Raw genomic sequence first — 18561 nt, 5'->3', positions numbered from 1 at the left:
TATTTCCATATTACAATTTCTATAATTCAATAATATCAATGAAAAATATTGCAACATAAAATATTATAAAGTATGGATTGTAAAAAATTGTGTTTTTCTACCGATTTTTCAAAAAAGAATTGTTTAATATTTGTACAATAGTTTTCTCTTTTCTCTTCTCTCTCTTTTTCTTTTTTCGAAAATATCTTGTTTATTAGTTACAATTAAAACAAAATAATCAAATAAATATAAAATTATACATAGATTGTAATTAAAGCATCTTTTTAAGGCATATTACTGCTAAAATAGAATTGGAAAATGATTGTAATTGAAAATGTTCAAAAAATATATAGCTCTACAGTACTTATTAATATATATTTCTCATGTATTTTTTTTTTGTTTTTTTGTTAATTATCTCTTTCTTTTTATATATCATGATATATAATCAACTTTATATATTACAGTTATGCCATGTTAAACCATATCATCATTTTATTATACGTTTCGATTATGATTGAAATATAATTAATAGCGATATGACAATGGTAATATATGAGAGATGTACATGAGAGAAAAGAATAGAGCCGTATTGAAAAAAGACAAAATGATACCTGCGATTGAATCGGAAACTTGCACTTTAATTAGGCACGGCCCTGAGCTCGTACGATGTCGAGAGGAGGAGGATCGGAGGGACCGGAGAGGGCCGCGGAGTTTCGGGAAAGAAACCGGCGCGGCGAGAACACGCGATAGCGAAGGTGAAGGGGGACCTGGGGGACGCGATACCGCTCTTGAAGATCGGCGCGACTCGCCGGCGTGTTACTATGCTACGGTGCCGCCCTCGATGGTGGATCCACGCGAAATCCACACTTGATCTACACGTGCGGATTCCGCGACGAGGGTATTGCTGCGATCTAGCGGATGCTCGGAATAACTTCATCGCACGTGGTGACTATTGTCATTTGACGTCATGCGCGTCAATGTATTTAAATCGTGCACAACATATATAACGGGAAACATTTTCTCTATTATTGAGCACAACAACGTTCGCATTTCTCCATAATAAATTGTATTTCCCGAAGATTGATATGAAAATATTTCACATTTAGTTTTTCTAAAATTAAACAATATAGATTGAACGTCATATGCATTTGTTTACAATGCAACATTTAATTGCCTATACAAATCTATACGTGAACGTAAGATAGTAAAATTAAGATTCCTTTTTAATTAAAAAAGAAAAAAAATCGAGAGCACACATATCTTATATTTTCTGAGGAGGCTATTTTCGGAAAGAATCTTTGAACTTATTATGCTGATAATACCGCTGAGCGGGTCAAAAAGATGCACTTTACATCATATACAAAAATATGTCTGACACAAATAAAAAACACACAAAATTTCAATTATTATATTTAATTACATCTAATGATTGTAATAGAACGTCTTACCTTTGCATTTGGTTCCCACTTTGCCAGTTCCCCAGATATAATCTTCACCTGTAATAAAAAGATTATAAATAAATATGTGTATGTGTGTTTCTCTATCAAAATATAAAATTTTTTCAATCAAAACAGAATTATTTAAAATAAGGTTAAAATAAATAATTAAATTATACATTTTTCTGACATAAATCTTAACAAAATGCAAGAGCGAGAGAATATGATAGAGGAAAATTATTTTAATAATGTAATATCTTTTAATACACTAAATTAATTCATGCAATGAATCATACAAATTGAAAGTTAATCCATTTAAATTAGTGTGTTACTCACAGTGCTTGCAGAGGATAGGTGTTACAAAATACACATCTACGAGGATGTGATTGTAGGAGTTGTGTTCTGCGCTTGTGGAATCGGCTGCATATGCTGAAACAAGGAATTGAGAAGTTAATGAATAGATTCAAATTAAGCACAGATTCAATTCTCAATTAATCGCAATTATTACGACGATATACATGTTCAATGGTGTTAATGCTTACCATATGGCCCATTGCTGAGTGTTACATAAGACGACTCTTCTTCATTGTGAGTGTCAAGGTACGGTGACAAGCTTCCTTTCAGCATTAGGGCTTCGTCAATCGTATCTTTTGTATCTAAACATAAAATTATGTAAATATAAGTTACATAAATTGTAGAAATAAATAAGCGCTCAAAAACAAAATCGCGTTAGATGTAATTTATAAAATGAAATTCCATACCAGGCACAAAGTCTTCCGCTGGATTCTGGAGTCGCATAAGACGACACCAATGTGCTGTTTCCGATCTTCAAAGATGTATCAGTGGATGTTTATGAAGGAATAATCACATCAGCAGATCGTCGTCTTCATAGAAAAACATATGCAAGTTCATTTGCTTGTTAGTCATACATTGTATGTAGCAAACACGAATGACTTTGTGCAACACTACAACCACAAAACATAATCTCTTTTGGCCTTTATGCATTCTCTTCAGAGATTCAAAGCACTTTTTCTTTTATCGCTTCATAGCAATCAAGGAAGGCATTTATTTTATGTGCGATCTCAGATTACTCGCAGCTATTTGAGCATTATTTAGGAAAGCTGATCTTTCTGTAATCGACGATATAGTTTATCTTCTTATTGGGCACATAGAATTCTCACACGTTGATTTGTAATTATTAAAAATAATGAAATTTACTCTTTGTTAAAAAAATTATTTTTGTATATCCTTATACACTGCTATCCTTTTAAAAATTATCTCTATTGCTATACATAAAATATGTAAAATGCGATGTTGTCCCAAAGATGTTGGTTCTCCAAATATCTTCGAGCTGCTTCTCAATAGCAATGTGATATGAACTATGATAACTATTCATGCGTGACAATGCAACGCATCATAATGTTTATCATTCTCCTTTGCATTTCTTCCGTGGACATCCACTCTGCAAGTGTATCTCTACTTGCTTTTCACTATTTCTACGTCTCATATCCAAGATATCGTGATGAGCCTACGATGGTGGTCTACACAACACATAAATATCATAATATTACAATTGGATCAAACAATTGTCATTTTCTATTGTAACTAATTAATTACAATTAAATATTCTTTTATTTTTTAGTTTATTTGATTCTAAAGATATATCTTACTAGTACTTTTCATCTAATAATTAAGTTAGAGATATTGCTTCATTAATTAAGCAAATGCTTTCTAAGAAAGTAATTGCAAAATTAAGATCACATCTTATACACTAAAAAGTATCTTTGTGTCTTATAATATTTATAATTTCTATTACTCAGAAAAAACTAACCTCTTTCACCTCTCTTTATAGACAGAAAAAAAAAGGGAATACAAGAGAAGGTTATTTTATATAAAAAATTAATATTCAATGTTTATAAATTCAAGATTCAATAATACTACGTTATTCTACCAATATCCTTAGCTTAAATCAACATCACTACCATTTGCCGATTCGCCAGGTAACTGTCATCAACTTGAGAAACATATACGACGTGCATGCGTGAACCGCGTGCCTCGACGAAGCCGTAAACGAAAGTTCACGTGCCAAATATGTGTACGAGAAAAAGAGATAGAGAGAGAAAAAGAAAAAAAGATCATAGCGTTCCGACAAAAACGCTTACCTCACTTAACGTTGCCCTTGTCGAGCGGAAGGCGAAGAGAGCGGCAAGGGCGAGGTGAATGCACTTCGCCACCTCGCCAGCGAGAATCCTCGACGAGACGTGAAACTCGCGACGCGGATACTTTTGGTTCGCCGCGCGTGAGCGGCAGCTACGGTGACAACGCTCGGCGACGTGGTACTCTTCTTCTCGAATTAACTCCGTACTCGCGATGACCGTATATGCCGAAAATTCGCGGGCGAATTGGCTATTAACCACGGGGTTATCAACCGTCGCGTCGGTTATCAACGACGAGGGTTTGCGCACAATAATAATATCGTCGGTTGTGTCGTGAGACACGAATAAACACGGTTAGGCCAGCTTAGGCAGCTGAGGTCGCCACCGGTTGTCGAACATAAATCGACTGCTTGATCGAGATCACCGTCTCGATTGTAATCTCGACGAGTAGCGCTCCCTCTGACGGCGTCAATTTATATTACTCCGGCGGTAGAGTTGAGATGAGTTTGCGAGCGCAGTCGCGTTGACAGGTCTACTCTTTTTGTCACCACGTGGACAAGCCAGTGTACGCTTGTCTCGCTCGCGCGACTCACATACGCCGTTCATCTCCTTATATAGCAAATTGGAACATCGTCTGAGAGAAATCTCTTTATCATGAGCAAGATTACCCAGGAAGCTTACGACGAGGAGATCAGGGAATTGATGGAGGGTCTCGGTATGACCGAAGAGGAGGCGGTCGAGGACGCTATGAAGTGCTTTGAGATGAAGGTAATGCCGCATCCTTTGTTTATACCGCTCGATGATCAGTGAAAAATATCCTGATCCTTGCGCGCGATTATGTGAGTCATGCCTCAGGTCGTTGAGAATTCTCACTTTCACGTCCACTGGAAATAAAGAAAAAAGAATGAAATTTTCCAAGTTTTGAGAAACTTTATAAAATATCTTTTTTATCTCGAAATTTTCAAACTGGTTTTGATGAATAAATTTTATAATGAATATGAATAAAAAGAAAGTATCTTTTTTTGTTTCGTTCTTTTTATAGGCGTGATCTGTGCCAGGATTTTTCTTTCTTTTTATCACTGTAATGAAAAATAACAAAGTTCCAAGTTATTTGAAATTTTACCACCAAAACTTAAGCGAGAATTTATATTTGGAAATTTCCTTTGTATCTTTGCATTTGATCAAAAGTGTTTTACTTCTCATATATGCATTTACATAAGTCACTAGCGAATAAATCATCGAGAATTTTCATTGATGTCATTAGAAATAAATACAGAATATTAACAATTAAGTGGTAGTCTGTGCCTATTGCTATTATTACAGAATATTAAATCAAAGCGAAAAACTTTTCGGTTAACTATAAAAGTTAATAAAGATAGAGGAGATAAAAAAAAGTTAATAAATGTAAAATTTTATTTTATTAATCGGAAACAAAAAATTCCGGTTTAAATTTCAATAATATTTTCGTAAAAATTTTGGAAGTTTTATGATAATATATTTTACTGATTTTTATTATTATTGCTATTAAAAGAGCAAAATTTAAATGCTTTTACAGAAGAGTACTTACAAAAGTGTTCTGTAGTATAAAAATAAAATTTGTTACGCGGTCCTTCCGCATTTCTTCACGGTCTTAGTTTCGGAGCACTCGTGCCACAATTGCTATCTTAAGACATCGACCTATTCTTTATTGTACTGTATCTATCTGAACGCATCCATCTTTGAAACTGTAAAAAAGAAAAGATAAATTTGTATAAAAAAGGGGAAGAGAAAAACTTACTTTAAATTACGAAAAATATTATCGCTATTACTCGCTTTGTCACAAATAAATTATTATTAAAGAAAATGACTGTAGCATAAATATAAGTTTTTATAAAAATATTTATGAAATAAATTAATTAAAAGTTTATTTATGTCTATTAGAGAAAATTTCGTATACTTTGATCACAGGGCCTGATCATATATTGCTGCTGCGATATAATTAACATGGAGCGTTTATTTCGCGCAGGGGATAGATTTGAGCAACATTATCACAGATTTAGTTCTTGAAGACAAATACAAACAGATAGTAATATGTCTGGAGCAATTAACGCGCGCTATGAACGACAAAAGTTACGAACGTGTGCCCGAGACGTTGCAAGAATTGCGAACTGAATTGGATAAGGACATTCGATATAGAGTGTTTGCGGGTAAACGCAAATGTTACAAGATCTTGATCGATCTCCTGAAGGATTGCGAGAAGAATCACGTGATATTTAAATCCGCGCTGGAAACGATTGCCTCATTAATGTCGGGTTATCCGGATTTGTTGGATGACGACGGGATTGCATTGCAGGCAGAGTAAGGATTATTCTTTACAAGATTGGTTCTAAGAAAAAGCGAACACATATTAATAAATTTCTTTCAAACCTGTAAAAAATAGGATATTATAATATAAATATTATAAGAGGAAAAGATAACTTAAAACCGAGAAGAACAAAATAATGAAAAAAAAAGTTTTTTAATCGGATGATAGGAAAATCGATGTTACTTGTTGATATCATTTATAAGACTATTAGAATATCAGAATATATATCTAATATTTTTTCAAAAGGATATTCACACATTCTCATTTAAATTAAATATTGAAAATTATTTTATAAACTTTGATTTTTTCTATTTTTCAAATCTGTAATAACTTAACAAAAAATTAACGTAAGATGGGCCAGCATAGAAAAGATTCATGATCGAAAAAAAAATTACCAAGATACGTAGTTATATTTTATAAATATTGTCTCCTTTTTTTTGTCTCTGGACGTTTTACATGGAATCTTATTCTTTGTCAGAATTTTAGAGAGGCATTACGATACAGCGACATTGCAGTGTCTGCTGCATTGGATACGAGAATGCTGCATAAAGCACGAGCTGAACAGACAAAAGATCTTTGACACTAATATCTTCGAAAAACTCAAGAAAATATTGGTGCGTGAGGATGTAGGCGCGCACGAGATCAAGGACGCATGTTCGGTGATCAGAGCATTGGTCTTGGACGATGATATCAGGCACGAGTATGGAAAGGCTCACGAGCATGCAACTATCATGGCGAAAGGCGCTCTCGATGTTCTGACAGAGCTGTTGACAAGTAGATTATATTTTTAGATAGCTTTACAATATTAATCTGAATTATTTTTGACGCGATTATATATATTGTTTCATATATTATTATTTATATTATTATTATTTATTTTATAATAAAATAAAACATTACATTATGATAATATATGCGTTTGTCACGCGGACAGGATTTAAGAGGGACATGAAGGTCGTAGGTGATTTGATGATCACCTTGGCCGCATTAATCGTCCGAAATGAATTCTGCCAAGAAGTAGAGGATGCTGGGGGTTTGAAATTTATTCTGGATATAATGACCGAGTATCCAGACTCCGAAAAATTAAATTGGCAGGCTTTAAAGTTGCTCAAAGCGCTCGCTGGCAATGACAATGTAAAATCTCACATTGTGACTTCCGGATGCGCGCCTTTAATCGTATCCGCTATCAGTCGTATGAAGGTAAATTTATCTGTGATAAAGAAACGAAACAATCTTTTTTGTAGAATATAAATTTGTTTCAGAAAATATTTCTTTAAAACATACACAACCAAATAAATAAGTTTTTAAGACGAGTTTTTATTAAAACGTATTATATTTGGCAGAGATCGGAGAATATCGTGACTGCCGGATTAAGTTGCATATCCGCATTATCTTTACGAAGCACTTCAAATTCTGGTGTGTTTTACGATTGCGGCGCAGCCCAAGTGATCGTAGATGCTATGAAGGCTTATCCTAATAATGTAAACGTCCTAAAACAAGCCTCTTGGGCGATTAGGAACATGTCAGTGCGAAACAAATCCGAGTCCAAGGAGTTTTTAGCATATGGCGTTGAAGACGTGTTGCGGGATGCGTTACGTTTGCACGGTCCCAAGTTGGAGGACAACATCAAAGCCGCATTGAGAGACCTAGAACTGAAGGTAGATCTAAAAGAAAGATGGACAGGAAAAGGTGTCAGCATGAGTAACGAGCGTTATTAATAATTATTGTCAACATAAAATATTATCGGTAAAATTTAATATTAAAACTATATTTACTGTACAAGTACATCATTGGAAATTTGATAATTGGAATTTTGTACTTTGCTTTATCTCACCTCGCAATGCTATGTAATATTTGATAATAGTCTTAATTAACGTAATAAGTAAGATATTTTTGTGCTCAAAAAATAAAAATTTTGTAAAATAGTCACGATTTTCTAGGCAATATTTCATAAAAGTCAGCATCTTAATTTATATATATATTGTTTTTGTTAATTAGAATTATATTTTTTATTGGGACATTTCCAGAGCGAAATTAAATTGTAACAATATCTAATGTCATTCGTTCTTCGTGACAAATTGTCATTCATTATACAGAATATTTAGCGATTTCATGTATAGTGCCTGAAATTTATATAATATACTTCTCTAATACACTGCCAGAATTTATATTATATATTTTTATTTAACTAATTGTGTTATCTGTACTTTAGTCGTTTTTACTCAATTTTACTATTAATATGTATAGATAACTCTATGAGACTAGATCTTAAACAGTAAATTATTTCCATATAAATATAGCTTTATCATAGTCATTAAAGATAAATGACTAAATTTTTTCCTCAATTTATATTATAATTATAATTTTGAGATAGGCAGACAGGACATTTTGCTAATTAAAGTTAGTAATCAAGGTTGCTGGTACAATCATGTACCTAAGTAATGTGAACATGAACATTGCCAAACTGAAAAAAGACATAAATTAATACGAATAAAATATAATGGTATATATATATCGCGATTGTTTTTTTTATAAATTATTTTATATAAATGTAGTGAAAAAATTTACATATCTGTAACGTATTGCTATGAGAATAAAAATTCATTTTTAATTATACATAAATCGTTAAACATAATCCGATCGATTCATCTTCACGGAAGACTATTTCCTTTTTTCCCCTCTGCCCACTTCTCACGCATTCATCTAACTTTAAGCAGCACAAATATGCAAAAATTCGTTCTGTGTTAGACATTATATAATTCGAGAGCAATTTACTTTAATTCGGGGATATAATTATATGAATTAATTAATCACTTGATCATTTGTGTGTCGATAAACATATTGAAAAGTAAATTATTATTTCATTTGATATAGAATAAATTGAAAATATGTTAAAAAGAATAAATTGACTATTAAAGATAGTGTTGGAGGAAATATTGTTTTACGCGAAAAAAGCTTGTAATAACATATTTTTATTCGATAATATCCATTATATATTCTGTATAGTTTTCTTCAAATATAAATGACATGAAAAAAGAGGATATTTTATTTCCAACCAATCTGTCAATAGCCATCTAATTTGTTGCTTCTTCAAATTTCCTTGAGCAAAAACAGGTGTTTGTTGACTTTCGTTTTATTAATATCTAATATCCAAGAGCGCTCGAACATCAAACATGTAGTTACAATCTGTAATACATAAGTAACGCATGTCTATTCTTATCAGTCTGATTCTCTTATGATTCGTTTCGCGTCGCCCACGTATCTTAAGTAGAAACATGATCCATACTATCCAGAGGATATCATGACGTATAAGATTAATGCGTAGGCTAACAATCTTTAGTAAAATCGCTCATATACATCATCTCATTGTCAGTGAGGCTGCAAGAGAAAATTGCGGAAAATCGGATTAATTTTTTATACTGCAAAAATACTACATTTCAAAATGTACGATAATTAATTAAACATAGAAACTTACATGATTATAAAGCATCGATTTAAATTGTTTAGAAAATAAAAAGGCACGATTACGATTGTGTTCCTCGTCAAAAATGTCTTCTGAAACGACCTTTCAAATAGGGGGCCAAAGTTATCGTAATCACCCCAATAAAAAGATTGTTTTTTTATTCTTGTTAGTCATATGTGTTCTATCCATGCAAATTAAATATGTCAAATAGCTCCGATTTTCTACATATAAAGATGGATCTTTTTATACAAAGAGACATTGCAATGTTACTATATGTATACGGGCAAAAAGATTCTTGACATAATACACTTGCAGATTATGAAGTAGCCAAATTTTTAATTTTCTATTTTTAAACAATCTTTCTCGTTTATAATTATAACAATTATATTCTTAATAGTGTATAATTTCGTCACGATTAATTATATATCGATTGCAATATGATTGTCGTATGATACTGTTTTCGATTAAGGTTTTTAGTGCACTACGAATGACACGAAAGCAATTTTACAAAGCGCCAGATGATTTTTATTTCTCGGAGAGCAGCTGGTTTATTGTATTGATCATTAATTTTCGTTATCGTTCGTTGTACTTCATTCCTGCAGACTACGTTGTATCACAGTTCTTGACGAGATCACACTCGCGATAGTCGAGCTATGCGATTGAGACATATATGTGCTTGCGATGACACAGAACATATATTTACGGACATTAGTGGACGTTTTGCCTCGATAAAGGAGCACGATAGTGATTTATATTCATCCTCGTACTTCTTAATGTTAATTATATTGTACAATGTACTGTCTCAAAAATAACTTTGTTCTTTACTGAAAATGATTTCTATAAATTCACATTAAAACTTATACATATAGAGCCAAAATAATGTTTGCTGCAATCAAATATATAATTATTATTTATATTAATCAATCAATTAATAAATTGCATATAATAAATAAAATATTCTTCCAAAAGTTATTTTTCTATATAATTCCTATAAAATGTTTGCCTATTAGATATAAATCTATCTTAATAAAATGTATTTTACAAATGTATTTTGCTTGTTTTTCTGAAGAACACACTTAAAATTTCAAATACTTATAGGATATTTAAAAAGATATTTGCGATAGTTTTTTCCTCTGAGAAATAGATGCAATTAATTCGAGTTCTGTATTCTCCAATCAAAGTAAAGTTAATATATAATGGTGATTTAGTCAAATATATGTATAAGATTATATCACAGCCATTGACATTTAACACTCAAACAATTACCGTCACAATTGATAATAGACCGTCACCGCATTTACACATACGCGTTAAAGCATTTCTCCAAAGCATCTCCCATGATCTACCGTTTTACATGTAAAATTGCATTATTTGATGATGTCCGTAAGAAACTGTAAATATTTATATTATAATATAGTTATGTCGCAAGTGAGATATCATTTATTCCGATTATTTGATAAAAACGCAAACATGTTGTAATTAATATTTAATTGAGCAAGTTTTCGTCTTTGAAATTGAAACCTCAGAGAGAGAGAGAGAGAGAGAGAGAGAGAGAGAGAGAGTTAAACTTTAAATTTCAAACAGAATGATAACAATCAAATATAGGAATTTTATATAGAATCTTAAGAACTCCGCGTATAGAAGATGGAAATTGTAACAATGAGTAAAAGCATCTATATAACATTTTTTAAACAATAAAAATATACTATCTTACGATAAAATTAATGAAATGTAAATAATAACAAATTAATGAAACGTGAATAACGAAACCTATTGTATATGAAACAAATGTTTTAATTTAAAAATCAATAAAAATGTTTGTATCTTTTTAAATTTATAGATATACATATTAATTCGAATAGAATATATATAAACATAAATCCCACACATTTGTTACAGAAATTCTATAACAAGTTAACGTAAATGTCAACGTACGTAATTTGAAAAATGTTAATAAATATATTAAACAAGCCATCAGAAAAAGAAGATAAAAATTGTGAAAAGTACTTACCTGATGTAACTAAAGTAAATAAATCGATGTGAAATTAATAATTGAAAAAGGAACAGATAAAAGTTTTGTGTAAATAATTTGTAATTGCTGTAAAAATAGAGAATCTGAGCGAGACAAAAGATATGAGGCATACAATTCAATACAGAATTCATTCGAATAATTCTTTAGAAATGGTAAAAGGGTTCAATCGATACAATTTGGATTAATTAATCCAAACTGCTTCATACTATTTAATAGTGTTAACAGCTTGTTTCTAATGGTGCATTAGAAACGAGTTTAACGTCGAATTAATTTGCTGACGATATACATAGTGAATCACTCTAATTTTCATTTCGACGTCGCGAAATATACAATATATATATCAACGAGTTTATGTAATCTGCACATACAAGCATATATTTCTATTACTGTATATATTATCATGCAATCAACTTACTCGAATGAATTTATTCGATACCTAATGATGTATGCAGAACGAGAGTTTTAACATTCGTAATTCCTTCGAGATCAAACCTTAGAAATATAAGTATCAATTAAAGAAAATTTGCTTCGCGCAAAATTTTTTAATTCGAAAAATGAATATCTTACCATGCAATTTTCGTAAATCAAACATCAATTAAAAATTTTTGCAACACTTTTTTAACTTATATATAAAAGCAGTTATTAACATAAAATATGTCTAAAAAGAAATTATATTAATTCTTAATAAGACATCAATGTTTGAATCACGAAGCTACAACGAATGCAGGAAAATATTAACAAATATTTACGCTTTGTTAGAAGAAATGCTTTCGTAATTTTATCGCGACGTTAGTATTTCATTACATTATTTCGCAATTCGTATGTACAATAATCTACGTATCTTCAAAACTTATTTACAAAAAAGAACATTTCTTTCCGTCTGGATTAAGCTCGTTTGTTCGAATATCGAGCGTGACACAGTAATGTTGCCACATTAAATTGTCGTCTGATGATTTTTTACATTTCAACATAGAAGACAATTATATTTCTGTGACAAAATGTTTCTCTTCAGAAACAAGTAACGCCGATTTTTTATCGCGACATATTTTTCCTGTATAACGCAAACCTGTGCGCTCGAACGACACAATCGACACAACGGCTTTTACATCGTTTCACGTCGATTCCGGAATACGGACTCATTGGAAACTCGTTTCTTGTTTTACGCGATCGATGCAGAGGCGGATATAGCAGCTTCGGAGATTTCCATGAGCATACAGGTTTTGCGCAAACGTGCATGCAAAGAGAAGCTCGTTATCCAGGGACGTAATTGGATATATTCGAGACTTCTTCGTGTTCATCTTCAAAAATGTTATTACTTTTTAATCGGACTGTTTTCGTAGTCTACACCGCTCAAAGCACATATCAGATCTAAATTAAAAACGCATTAAAAGCATCGTATACACTTTCTTTGGTGCTGATGCCATGATAAATTAAATTAAAATAATGATATATTTAGAGGAAAGTAACATTTTTTAGCATGTATACTTATCCTTTTTTTTATATATGTATGTTCTATAATTTTTGTATATCTTTTACTTTATATATAATGCTATTTTTAAAATAAAGCAGTATATGGCAAATGCCTCTAAAATGCATACATATTTTATAAATTAAATTAAAATTTAAGTAATAAATTAAATTAAATTTTTTATTGAATTGAAATTTCTAGCCACAATTATAGCGCAACGTTTAATACAAAATGTAATAAAATCTATATGATTTACGCACTATATATGAATTTTTTAATATTCAATAAATAAAATGTAGAAATAGCTATATATTTACCGTTAAATATTATGACATTAAAATAGGGATGAAAATATGAGACTTCTTGTTTTTCTATACGAAAATCTTCAAGATACTTCGGGTCTTCAAGAATGGGGTTGTCACATATTCTTTCACTTTGGATACAGCAAACGAGTCGCTTGATAAAAAGCACATAAAAATTAAGCTTGCGATACTGCATATAAAAGCACCAGGGTCAATATTGTGTATGCATAAATGCTCGTCCGAATCGATAAAATTACGGCCCTGCATCTCCTGTTCACGGCGATGATAACACAGATATCGACTCGTACATGCACGCGACGTGATGTAAACGATCCGTACACGTATCTGCAGGTGGACGCACATATCATATCACACATCGCAATATATTATCACACACAAAAACCTGACAATATCAAGCAATACAAAATCTGAACTTTCTCACTATGTTTGAGATTCTCGGAAATATCAAGATTAGTTTTTCGAGGACTTCTATCATTAAAAAATCTATTTTTAATCCGAATAGATAGAAGCTTATCGTTTTTAATGTAGGATATTTTTGTTTTTTTCTGATATCTATATATATTTTTATCTCATTATTATTTTATTTATTTGTCCTTCATTCAGAACACAGTTTCAATATTTCTCCAAAAATTGACTCGAAAATTCGTAGAATTAAAATGAAAGATTAAGACGAAGAAATAAACTCTGCATTCTGAATTCGTCGATTCTTTCTAATTCATCGAAACGTCCTTTGAAAAAAAAAAAAGAAAAGGAAATTCTACCGTTCTATGAGAATTATGTTATTCGTTTACTATAAATAAAACTATACATATGTGATCATCTCTCTGTAGCAGTCTTACGCTTGGCAGGAATTGCCTGTGTGACATGATATCTATATTTTAATCAATGAACACTAACTTCGCATTCATAAAATTGTGAATGAACGCAAAATTGCTGCCTCAGCTATTGGCGGCATTGGCAACACGAGTGCTTGTAATATTTGATTCGGCACAAACCGTTCTTTACTACTAAAGCGCAATTCGGATACTTGTCAACGCACTCGGACGGTTCGTGCATTTCTGAAATGTAATATTAAAATATATCTATCAAGAAAATCTTAAATTTGTTATTTATGTAATAATAAATCGCACTATTATTATTGATTTATCATTTTAAAAAAATTGCTCGAATTTATTTGCTAAAATTAGGAAGAATTGAAGTTAGAAAGATATAGCGTAAGTTTTCTTACTTTTCGGTGGTTTGCTTACTACTGGCACATCCTTCTTACACGGCTCCGTGTTACATCGTTGCTCTGTGGTTGGTTTCGTGATTTCTGAACAATTGGTGCTACTGATGCCCTCGACGATGCATCGTACAAGCCGTGTTTGCACTCCGATTCCGCATGTTGCAGAACACTATAGAGAAGACACAAAGATTGCATCGAACACGCTTCTTAAATGTAAACTGACAAAATCTAAAAAAAAAAAAAAAAAAAATTTTATGACAAAAGATTCTCTCGATATAATTAATACGCATTTTACCGTCGACCAATTCGAGGTGAACCATTCCGGCGAACATGTCGACATTCTGCAGACTTGTTTAGTCACTGGCTTCGGATCACTGCAATTTTTCGCGGATAGTACGACAAACTCATCATTCGCTTTTGCTATGCAAGCGATATCTCGATGTTGCATACCGACACCGCACGAAACAGAACACTAAAAGCATAAGAAATTAATGTAAGAGATTACATTGCTAGTGATTATAAAATTATATTGTATAATAATCAGAAAAAGGATAAAAAAGAACTTTTTATTAAGAAAAGAAAAAAAAATTATTGTAATTTTATTCTTATGTTAAATCATCTAGAAGAATAAGATTATAAGGTAAAAATTGTGCAACATTGTCTATTTATATAATTAAAAACGTGCATTTTGGTAGTAAAATTTGATTCATTTAAAAAATTAATGTCATCTACGGTGATCACTTTAGCATTACGTGTTGCCACGGAGCGAGCGTTTTATTTTCTGAGTCATCTTGTACTAACGGAAGTCCATGGACCGGTGAACCACTTGGCTCGATCGCAGTTCGTTCCCCGTTCGAAACAATGCATCTCCGTGTCCGGTCTCTCTTTGGGATTGCAGAATAATTCGCTACCGTCAGCGCATGCCACTCGTCTGATTTTCAGACCATTTTCACATTCCGAGGAGCACTACAACAGCGACAAATGCTAGGCTGCATATCCCGAATAAGTGTATATGTATATATTTTATTTTTATTTTAAAATTAAGAAATATTAAATAAAATCCAATAATGTTTGAAATATATATATATTTTTATCCCAGTTGTCATCAAAAATACTAGATTATATATTTAAAATATATATCGAATATGAATATATGAAATGTTCTTAAAAATCAATGCATGAAAAATCCATAATTCTTGAACAAAAGTATTCTATTTTTAATTTAATATTTATTTGCTTATGAAAAATTGAGAAAAATTAATTCATTAATTAATGTATGCATTTTATACTTTAGAAGACCATTCTGAGTACAGCCAGGGTGCATGATGTCCCACGTCCGTTGCTGCGTTACAAGCCGTAATCTCGCACGCTTTTTGGGATTCCGGCTTATTGGCTAACGAACACGATTCTCCGGACGTTATGCAAGTCACCGTTCGATTTCGGATTCCACGACCGCATGTCGTCGAACACTAAAAAGTGCAATTATGTGACAAATAGGAGACTCGATTGGCGGAAGATATCGCTGAATTGAAATCAATTCCGACAATGTAAAGCGAAGAGTCTCATCAATGTCATTTATTTTAGACGTTAGAAAATTGTAAAAAACAAAAAAAAACGTTAGCATAAAATTAATAATAAAAAATTTGTACTTGAATTTTATAACAATATAATAAATTTATAATGAATTTTATTATTACGCTATTATTTGTTTAAATTGATAATTTTTGAGCTCACAGCTTTTATTTCTTTCTAACTAATCTTGTGTGTCGCGTGTTACACACATAATAAATATTAAGAATTACGTATAATATAATTACATACACATACATCATATTACAATATACAATCCGCATAAATTGTTTCCGACTTTTAATGCGCAAAAGATACAACAATAATTATTAAGACTATCTCTTATATTTTATGGCATTTGGAGAGATTTCTAATTTTTAATCCCTAATAATTTTCTGACCTACTTTCTAAACCGCTAAAAGTAGCCGTTCAATAATAAAAGCATTTAACAGATTAATGACTCACCGGACTCCAAACGCCCACATCCCACCTGGGTGCGTCGTGTTGTGAGGGCATATGCCTCAATTCTGGGCCTGCGTTGGGACAGGCTGGCAGACTGCAAGCTTCCGTGGTGCTCAGATCTGGCGGTTGAATGCACGCACCGGCAGCAACGCGCATTGTCAATCTTGCGTTCAGCTCCTGAATGCATTCGAGTTTTCGCGTTCTGATGCCGACTCCACAAGTGACCGAACATTGGCTCCACTGCTCGGCTCGCCATCTGATAACATTTCCACTTCGTCGAGTACGAGATTCAAACTTGTTTGAATAAATTAAATTCTAAATATATAGGATTATCGCATTTTCGTTCGACCAAGAATTCCTTGATATATTTGAAGTCAATCTTTTCTTAGCAAAGATATAATTAAAGATCGCAGGTTTTCGATTTTTTAACAATTAGATATTATAAAAAAATCGAACTTGAATGTATTAAAAAATTTGGAAAACTGAAAGAAGGCACGATAATGATCAAAAGATCTATTGAAGAATCACTATAGAAAGAAAATATATCGATGTAGATACCTGGCGGCGCAAGGATGATCGTTGCATCGCAGCGGGGGAGGATGATTCGGTTTTTCCACGTTGCGACAACGTTTATCGTTGACAGATGTCTGACTATTCTCACGAATGCACTTTAGAATCGTCGTACGTATGCCTATAAGTGAAGATACAGCGAGTTGCCCAAACGATATGAGGTGAGCCAAGTTTCGCGTCTTATTTCATTCTCGATCAATGAAATTAAAAGTCAAATTTTTCTTGGCAAAAAGTTGATATTAGCCTTGTTGAAAAATTGTTAATATATAAGATAAAAAATATTGTTTTAGTTGGAATCCTATTAAAATAAATTCTACTAAAAATTAGAGGACGAAAATGATAAGATTAGAATAATAGATTTTTCTAATAAGATTAGATCTTTGTAAATTGCAAAAGGCTTTTCATTTTCAATCGGTTAATTTAAAAATCATTAATGCTTCTTATTCTTGATATTCTACGATTCTTTATTAAAAAAAATTTAATTTCTTATTGGTCAAAAAGATCATGAATAAAGTAAAATGCGGCAGGAATATCTTGTATTATGATTAACATGCTCATCGCGTTCTTTTTCTTATCCATTGCTTTCCGCCCGTATCGTGTCAATTTGAATTACGACATTTATTTGAATCACAGCCTCGACTAACAGATGCTGTCATCTGCAATGTCTAGATGTCAAATAAGTAAGCGAAGATGTATGAAGCAAATATCAATTATGATTTCCGGCTAGCATCTTAAAAAAAGTATGCTCTCGTATATCTTTGCAAACGTTTACGTCTGCAATGATCTGTTTCATTTATTTTTATTTTTTTTTTTTATTTCAATTATTTCATTTTAAACCAGTTAATAACCAATTTCAAATGTACCGAAAAGTGTTTTTTCGGCTATCGACGGTTATTTCAAAACCTATGGAGCGAATTACAATCATTTTGATCTCACTTGAAAGATAATTTGATTCTCTACAACATTTGTTTCGGTACTTTTTGTTAAAAACCGCATACTTTTTTTTGTTCGGAATTAAATTATCTTTCAAATGAGATCAAAATGATTATAGTTCGCTCCATAGGTTTTGAAATAAACCAATTAATAACCAATTTCAAATGTACCGAAAAGTGTTTTTTCGATTATAGACGGTTGTCAAAATATTTTTATGTACTATATAATATATATACGCGGAATATTAAAATATAGACAAATACTTTAAATTACAAATTATATTTTTATTAAAAGATTGATTTATCACGAAGCCTTTCGTTATGCTAATTACTTGATTCCTCGATTCGATTGTTTAATGTTTTGCACGTTCTCAATCCGTATTATATTTAAATAATCGAAAAGTGTCGTACAATAAAACATTGAACGAATATATTTCATCCTTTTATAAATTTAAACTTTAATTAAATTTATATATATATATTAAAAAGTTAAAGGGACTAAAAAGTTAGAGGGGGGACTAAGAAGTTAGAGGAGGTCTCATAAAAATTTTAAAAATTGCCAAATTAACGGAGATCCTAATATATATATATATATATATATA

The 18561-nt window shown here is 31.7% G+C and overlaps 3 protein-coding genes across 4 annotated transcripts in view; 1 reads left to right on the top strand and 2 right to left on the bottom strand.

Annotated features, from left to right (window-relative positions):
* Positions 1-433: 433 nt before the first annotated feature.
* Positions 434-3911, bottom strand: LOC115245333. Its single transcript, XM_029823612.1, has 5 exons — positions 3578-3911; positions 2177-2956; positions 1958-2071; positions 1752-1844; positions 434-1475 (listed from the first exon to the last, which is right to left on the bottom strand). The coding sequence occupies exons 2-5, from the start codon at positions 2211-2213 to the stop codon at positions 1402-1404; spliced, it is 318 nt and encodes a 105-aa protein (XP_029679472.1). The 5' UTR covers positions 2214-2956; positions 3578-3911; the 3' UTR covers positions 434-1401.
* A 188-nt stretch (positions 3912-4099) lies between these two features.
* On the top strand, positions 4100-8529 carry LOC115245332 (armadillo repeat-containing protein 6 homolog). Of its 2 annotated transcripts, none has more exons than XM_029823611.1 (5): positions 4100-4339; positions 5519-5908; positions 6394-6689; positions 6850-7115; positions 7259-8529. In XM_029823611.1, the coding sequence occupies exons 2-5, from the start codon at positions 5667-5669 to the stop codon at positions 7631-7633; spliced, it is 1179 nt and encodes a 392-aa protein (XP_029679471.1). In that variant the 5' UTR covers positions 4100-4339; positions 5519-5666; the 3' UTR covers positions 7634-8529. The 2 variants fall into 2 exon arrangements, with proteins under 2 accessions (XP_029679471.1, XP_029679470.1); XM_029823610.1 differs by having other exon boundaries at positions 4103-4339; positions 5577-5908.
* Positions 8530-11452: 2923 nt separating this feature from the next.
* The window catches only part of LOC115245334 (thrombospondin type-1 domain-containing protein 4-like), a 71744-nt gene continuing 64635 nt past the window's right edge, over positions 11453-18561 (bottom strand). The window contains exons 13-20 of the mRNA XM_029823613.1: positions 17016-17148; positions 16461-16713; positions 15716-15895; positions 15228-15392; positions 14722-14898; positions 14430-14595; positions 13196-14259; positions 11453-12778 (exon numbers count right to left, since the gene is read on the bottom strand). Of these exons, the coding sequence (XP_029679473.1) occupies positions 14144-14259; positions 14430-14595; positions 14722-14898; positions 15228-15392; positions 15716-15895; positions 16461-16713; positions 17016-17148 (1190 nt within the window). The 3' untranslated portion in view covers positions 11453-12778; positions 13196-14143. The remainder of the gene's footprint in view (positions 12779-13195; positions 14260-14429; positions 14596-14721; positions 14899-15227; positions 15393-15715; positions 15896-16460; positions 16714-17015; positions 17149-18561) is intronic.

The sequence above is a fragment of the Formica exsecta genome, unplaced genomic scaffold (assembly GCF_003651465.1).
Source record: "Formica exsecta isolate Colony F162 unplaced genomic scaffold, ASM365146v1 scaffold947, whole genome shotgun sequence".
NCBI classification, from domain to species: domain Eukaryota; kingdom Metazoa; phylum Arthropoda; class Insecta; order Hymenoptera; family Formicidae; genus Formica; species Formica exsecta.
The sequence above is the reverse complement of the archived record's forward strand: the minus strand, read 5'-3'. Positions and strand labels throughout refer to the sequence as shown.

Bases quoted from the DNA above. Each gene is read 5' to 3' on its own strand.
- LOC115245333 (XM_029823612.1), bottom strand. From the start codon at position 2,213: ATGCGACTCCAGAATCCAGCGGAAGACTTTGTGCCTG. The intron at 1,845-1,957 runs GTAAGCATTAAC...TCCTTGTTTCAG, and splicing joins ACTCAGCAATGGGCCATATG to CATATGCAGCCGATTCCACA. The intron at 1,476-1,751 runs GTGAGTAACACA...TTTTTATTACAG, and splicing joins ACCTATCCTCTGCAAGCACT to GTGAAGATTATATCTGGGGA.
- LOC115245332 (XM_029823610.1), top strand. From the start codon at position 4,226: ATGAGCAAGATTACCCAGGAAGCTTACGACGAGGAGATCAGGGAATTG. The intron at 4,340-5,576 runs GTAATGCCGCAT...TATTTCGCGCAG, and splicing joins TGAAGTGCTTTGAGATGAAG to GGGATAGATTTGAGCAACAT. The intron at 5,909-6,393 runs GTAAGGATTATT...ATTCTTTGTCAG, and splicing joins GGGATTGCATTGCAGGCAGA to AATTTTAGAGAGGCATTACG.